Source organism: Asparagus officinalis, chromosome 4 (genome assembly GCF_001876935.1).
Source record: "Asparagus officinalis chromosome 4, Aspof.V1, whole genome shotgun sequence".
NCBI classification, from domain to species: domain Eukaryota; kingdom Viridiplantae; phylum Streptophyta; class Magnoliopsida; order Asparagales; family Asparagaceae; genus Asparagus; species Asparagus officinalis.
The window spans coordinates 119216495-119223660 of NC_033797.1; the positions used below are offsets into that span (position 1 = coordinate 119216495).

Below are 7166 nucleotides of genomic sequence, written 5' to 3' on the forward strand. Positions count from 1 at the left end.
ATAAAGGAAGTACTTTAACTTGTGTATTATTTTGTCAATAAGAAGAGAACTCCATGGAAGATTTGAGAAAAATTTGGCTGATGTATATTGAATCTACATATGCAAGTGACTAAGAAGAAGTGCAGAAACTGTGTCAGGATAAAGTTATAGAATCTACATACTGGTTAATCTAATAGAGGACATAGAATAAGTGAGACACATGTAGAAATTATGAGGAGATTATTGAGAAGGAAAACTATTCATAGCCAGAACGGTTAATGTGGTTATTTGTCTTCTGCATTTCTTTACGAGGTTCCGCTAGAGAATAAGATATGAGATCAAGCTGAAAACAACTAGAAAATTCAGTACACAGTCTTGAACAACTAATCAGCATTAGAATGTAACATGATCCAATTTTAAACCTTATGGGTCCGAGAGCAAGAGCAATCCGGAGTTTCTACATGCCTTCCACTTCTTTGTTGCTCTTACTTCCTCTCTATCCTCTTGAATGGTTATAGCACTGATATTGGTGTTATTTGTAACGTTCTGGATGGTTTTGGTGTTTCACCTGGCCTTGTACCAGATCTACAAGTACATTGAGCTCAAAATGTGGCTCGTGTTTGTCGCACCAAATTGTGATCAGAGATTTGATTTGAAAAATTGGCTTCAAGAGGAATTGAGAAGTGTAGGTAAGCAAGCATGCAACACTTTTGCTCCTACACTATCAGGTTTTATGCAAATTCTTGTCCCGCAAAGTACATGAGACAAGAGGGCGGAGAGGGGAAATCTAAGAAAGTCCCTTCTCTAAATAACTTTTATATCTTTAATAGGGGTCAAGAAATGCAAGTAACTGAGCAACATCAAACATACTTGTGCTCGTGCACTGTCAGGTTAATGCATTTTTATGTCCCATAACTTGCAAGAGAAAGAGGTGGAAGAGAAATTGTACTCATGTTGAACTGTACTAGATTGTAATAAGTCACTTCTCTAAATAATTTTTAATGCTGAAACATAATCAAACCAAAGCAGAAAATACTGTTCAAAAAATTTTGAAACTTGAAGTTTTTTTGGAGCAAAAGCTATAGTTGAAAGCTATACCTGAACTTGGACCTGGGATTGCTTACAACCTAATACCATCTATTACTGTTGAGCAAGCCTCAGTGCATAACTACACCCAAGCTCCAAAAAATTGTCAATTTATCATCAACTTTGATTTTAAGTTGGTGCAAATTCTGCATAAATAATATCTGGAAATGTTGGCCATACATGAATATTAGTGAGATTGTTGCAGTAATAAATGCAATCAAATTACAGTAAAATGTATTTCACGATTGACTGCCTCCAACTATGATTTTTTTAAGAATATCAATTTATATGTAGAAACATTATTTGATGGTATTTTTTCTTGGTTAAACACTGCAAAGCACTGGAATGACTCATTTCCTTTGTTTTCTATATTTTTCAGGTAATGTTAGAAAATTCAAAGAGAAAATGAATGCTCAAAATGCAGCTGGAAATGAAAATAAAGTAAGCACATCTGGTTTGTTTGCTTTCTCATTTGAGAATTCTTGAGCATAAGTACATGGACATATCATATTGTAACTTTTAGATAATTAACTAAATCGAGCAATTTAAACCGCAGATTATAGTTTGAATATCTACTATTATTAATTAAAACTAGTATCCCAGTGCATGCAATGTGTGCATGAAACATAAACAGATAATTTATTGGATTTTTCCAAGTGTGAGGGTGTGGGGTCAAAATTGTTTCAGCAGAGGGTAGTTCGGTTGATTTTTCTAAGTGGAGAACATTTCCATAGGTTTTTCGAAGTGTACGGGTATTTTCATTAAAATTTTCCAAGTGTGGGTGTATTTCAGTTAATTTAAGTTTGAGGGTATTTCCATAGTTTCTCCAAATGTTGAGGGCATTTTCATAATTTAAAAAATGTGAGCCACAAGCCAAAGGAGGCTTTTCTTAATATGTTATTAATTAAGATACACGTGCACATGCACAAAACTATATTAAGTAGGCAATTTTTTGTTCTCTATGATGTATTTCTGCTTCAATATGCTTTGTTTTACCCTTTCCAAAATCTAGGTCTTTGATTACAATTTCTCTTAGATTTATGTTGCCTTATGCTAATTTTTTTTGTAGCTATGCGACAACTATATGGAAGACCTGTGTGAAAAGATTAAGGTAAGTTTGATTTTCTCTGGATTTTTCTCGGTGCAGATTAATGCTATGTGCTAGTTTTCTTTCAATAAGAATAGTTGTTTACATTTTCTTCTTTCCATGTAGGTAGGAGACAGATGTGAAGTTGAACCTGGGGAGAAAAGGGGAGTAGTCAAGTTTGTTGGTAGAGCTGAGACTCTAGCACCAGGATGTTGGGTTGGAATTCAATTAGATGAACCTCTGGGGAAGCATGATGGCATGTATGTGTTTTCCTCCTCCAGAGAATAATGCTGACCCTCCAATTCTGATAGCTACCCTCACATTATGTTTTTGCAAGTTGGTTCCATTTATTAAGTCATCCTTCTTCCTTTGTAAAATAAGGTCATTCTAGATAGATGATCATCTGCAGACTGCAATGGATATTTCATATTGTGTTGGAGTAGCTACTGCATGCTTAGCTTCTACACAGTCTCCAACTATCCAGTTTTTATTAGTAAGCTAAATTTATTAGGCTTATATGTCATTTATTTATTACTATGTTGCTGCATCATAATATGATTAAAGAAAACTCTTGAGTGATTGAATTTTATTCTCTAATAGAAGTGGGTTAAGAAATTTCTGCAAGCATGCATGTGATTGTGGAACACTTGTCAATTGAAGTTAATTCACTTAGTATTATCTTTGTGTGTACTTCTCTGAAGGTTTATCTTTGGACCTCATTTGTTGTCATATCAAAATGGAGATATTTTAATACCTTGGGGAAAAAATCTTGCAGAAATTTCAATTTTGGGGTATTATGCTTTGAGAAGGAGGTGGTAAAACCATCTGCTCAAACTATCAGCAAATATAAAATGATGCTATCAAGCAGAGGAGTATACAATCAATCTTGATTGTGAACTTGAGACAAAGTTGAATAATGCATTGCTACACAAGTTCTTGCACACTATTGTTCGAGGTTGCACTAGTATGATGGGGGATATGGTACAATAAAGGTGTATAGATATGATAAATTTCAAATTTTTTGGATATTAATACATTGTGCATATGACAATAATAACTTTCTATTTGTATGTCACATCTATCTATAATGTAGATTTATAAGATTAACATGATTAAAGGAACACAACAGTCTAGGTAGCACGGTGCAGACGTGGACAAGGACACGGTTACGGACATGGGACACAACAAATTTATAAAATGTAGGATATAGGGACATTGTGTGTGTGTGTGTGTGTATGTATGTATGTGTGTATGTGTGTACGTGTGTATGTACGTACGTGTGTACGTGTGTATGTACGTACGTGTGCATGTATGTATGTACGTACGTGTGCATGTATGTATGTATGTACGTGTGCAGGTATGTACGTATGTACGTACGTACGTACGTGTGCATGTATGTACGTACGTGTGCATGTATGTATGTATGTGTATATACATGCACATGTATGTATGTGTATGTATGCATGCATGTATGCACATGTATGTATGTGCATGCATGCACATGTATGTATGTGTATATACATGCACATGTATGTATGTGTATGTATGCATGCATGCATGCATGCACATGTATGTATGTGTACATACATACATGCATGCATGCATGCATACATGCATGCATGCATGCATACATGCATGCATGCATACATACATACATACATATGCGTCTTTTAGATAATAATTAAGAATCAAGTTAAATCATACTAAGAATAAAGGTTTAAAACAAAAGTTTACGTTCTGATCACATGGATAATACGATTGAATTTTTCAAACATGTAAGTAACGGGTTTCGGTTTTCGAGTTCAAAAAACGATTGGTTTTGAACCCAATATTACTAAAGAAACTAGATTAGGGTATAAGTAAAATGAAAATAGGTTTTTCTTTTAACCACACGTGTCCATGGCGTGCCCGTGGAGAATCCGTGTCCATCACGTGTCGGACACGTACACGGCATCCAAAACGCCGTGTCCAGTACATAAATTGATAATTCCAAGATTATTAAAAACTCTTCTTACGACCTACTCATCTAACCCAATATTGTCGATTTCCTTTGTCAGCAAGCAGTATGTAATGAGCTAATGCCTGGTTCTTCTAAGCCAATCTCTGTTTTTTCTAGTATCTAGGGTCTGCTAACGCTTGATATCTTTTATTCAAGTGTTTTATTTCTTACTTTACACAAGCAATGTTCTGCATTTCCTCTTTTTTTGCCTTTATTTGATTTAGACTAAATTTCTTTATAGTTTCTCTAAGTTATCGAACACCTAAATCTCTTAGACTTGAAAAAGATATAACTATTATGATGATGCTAGTTAAATCATAATTACTATATATTTTTTTCATTTTCCTTTCCTGATTTGATTTTTTTGTACCTTGACTTGTTTATATTTACAGGGTGAAAGGTAAACGATATTTTGATTGCCCTCCACAACATGGCCTAATAGTAAGGCCAGACAAAGTCAAGGTATTTATCCTAATTTCATTTATATTCTCGCCTATTTAGCGTGGATATCTTCATTGGCTTTATTTCTGATTTGAAGTATGAATCAATATTTAAAAACTTACCTGAAAACATAGCACTTGTCTTGAATAGAGGTTTTTGTGAGAATGAGACATTATGCATTTTTTCATTATATTATGCTCGTAATTCTCACTAAGACCTAAGCATTCTAAATGGTATGGTTTGAAGGTTGAGGTTCTAGGCTTGAGCCCTACATGTTTGCTAATTAAGTTGGAGGAAGCAAACCATTTATTACTCAAACGCGATTGTATTAGCTAGTGAGGCCTGCCCCATTAGTGCAGCGGGGATTGGGTTTCAAAGTCCTAGACCGTGCTGTGGCCTCTGTTACAAATAAAAAACTTGAATGTATTAGATTAAAAATCTGTTGACTTCATGTTGGGTTCTGGAAAGACTGTCACAAATTCTGTTATCTGCATAGTCCTATGGTTTTTCAATTGGCATTGAAGTGAGCCTATTAGAGAAAATGACTAGTGGACGATCAAGTTTTTAGACTGTTTTAAGATGTGCCAAACTGTCCATCCTTTTGATTGTACAAATTTTATTTCTTTGACAAGAGCACTGCAAGGGTGCAAATCTAGGTTTTATGCTTGTTTTGTTTCATATGGCTAACAAAGAACTTCTACATCATTCGAGAAATGTCAATAGTAACTTGCCTTCTTAAGTGTACAAGTGATTATTGTATGAAAAGGCTGGAAGTCTTTTCTATGGTATCAGTTATGATGGAAGGAGGGATTAGAAAATATTTTACATGGTTAAGATCCTGAATGTTTGAAGGATTATAGGCTTTAAACTGGTGAGAACTACATTGAGTAAGATTTTCATCTAAGTGGTCCTCAATTTATTTGTAGTAATTTTGAAGAATGTTGTATATTTTCTTTTTCCACAAAACCTGCAGGTTGAATGTGAAATTACATTTGTAATTAGTGGTTGATCTTGGTGAAGAAGTGGTGGGATGTTTATTAGCGCCATCTTTCTAATACAAGTCACAAGTCACAAGATTCCTGATCAACTCAGTCCACCAAGCAATATGAAATTGCAGTGGGGCCCAATGGACTATACCTTAAGGTACTTTAGGTTGGAGGGGCTCAATTAATTCTTGAATGCTTGACAGTCAGCAGATTGATTCCCTCAGAGCACATAATCATTATATGGAAGGCATATACATTTTAGAAGGACAACTTTGATTCTGGAGTCTGGTATAAGATATGATCATTCCATGCTAATTTCAACGGGTATGTGTCAATACCTGATCTCCTTGTGCTAAAGCATGAAGTATGAAAAAATTCCTATTTGTTTGGTGCGTGCCAATCCTTGATATGTACCACATTCCAACAACTCATAACGGTATGTCAACTTGAGACTGGGGCTTCACAGCTTTCTTTGGTTGAATTCCAGTGCCAATGGAGCCATTCCAATGCAATACTAGTGTTTTCACTTGGTGGTCAATTTCATGGATGCTGATACCAACTAAAATACTTACATATTAGCTCATATACTACACATTATTATGTAAACTGAAGTTCCATACTGCCTGATGAGTCATATTAACCAAAAACGGGTACTTAGCTTAGATGATTAGATGCTCGCCTATTCTCTTGCAAGAGGCAACTTTGGAAAGAGAATTTTATGTTGCGTTGATGATCAAGTGCAATAAAGACACGTAACACGCACACATGACGATTATACACCTGTGCTGCAGAATTGTTAGTGTGGAAATTGGATGCGATAGCGCTGATGCATACAGTTTTGCCAACAAAAAAGTCACTGATTCTCCATGATATGGAAATTGAATAATATCTTGTTATTTAGGTTTATATAATTTTTTTTCCGAGGGATTAAACATGCAAGCCCAATAAAGGATTATGAACCAGTTTTTAATTGATCAACAATGTATTAACATCATATGTTTGTTAGCTTCAGTTTGGTGCAAAACCCCGAAAAGGTGCAGCACAGTCCTTGAACCTGTGAGTACAAACAAAACCGATGTACGCTTTGTATTGTTTTATATATCCCCAATATATCTGATATATCCTTTTAGAAGGCTTGTCGCAAAACAATATGGTCATAACATCATCTACTGCTTTTTGACAATATTTGGGCGATGTGTCCCTGACATGGCCGATATATCAGCCAATATGTTGGCCATGTCCTCTTAAATGGCTTGTCACAAAGAAAAAAAATATAGTTCTACAAAATTTCTTTCGTGACTTTTAGTAAAAAATTTAATCAGCATGAAATGTTTTAGCAAATTCTAGTAGGCTCTTCTTCTCCCTAATTAAGTTTCTACAACTGATTAGTGGTGTCCCTGACATGGCCGATATATCAGCCAATATGTTGGCCATGTCCTCTTAAATGGCTTGTCACAAAGAAAAAAAATATAGTTCTACAAAATTTCTTTCGTGACTTTTAGTAAAAAATTTAATCAGCATGAAATGTTTTAGCAAATTCTAGTAGGCTCTTCTTCTCCCTAATTAAGTTTCTACAACTGATTAGTGG

At 34.9% G+C, this 7166-nt stretch overlaps 1 protein-coding gene across 1 annotated transcript in view; it reads left to right on the forward strand.

The window, feature by feature from the left end:
- The window catches only part of LOC109838027 (tubulin-folding cofactor B), a 20621-nt gene that overhangs the window by 6004 nt on the left and 7451 nt on the right, over positions 1–7166 (forward strand). The window contains exons 4-7 of the mRNA XM_020406437.1: positions 1445–1506; positions 2135–2176; positions 2279–2412; positions 4544–4613. Of these exons, the coding sequence (XP_020262026.1) occupies positions 1445–1506; positions 2135–2176; positions 2279–2412; positions 4544–4613 (308 nt within the window). The remainder of the gene's footprint in view (positions 1–1444; positions 1507–2134; positions 2177–2278; positions 2413–4543; positions 4614–7166) is intronic.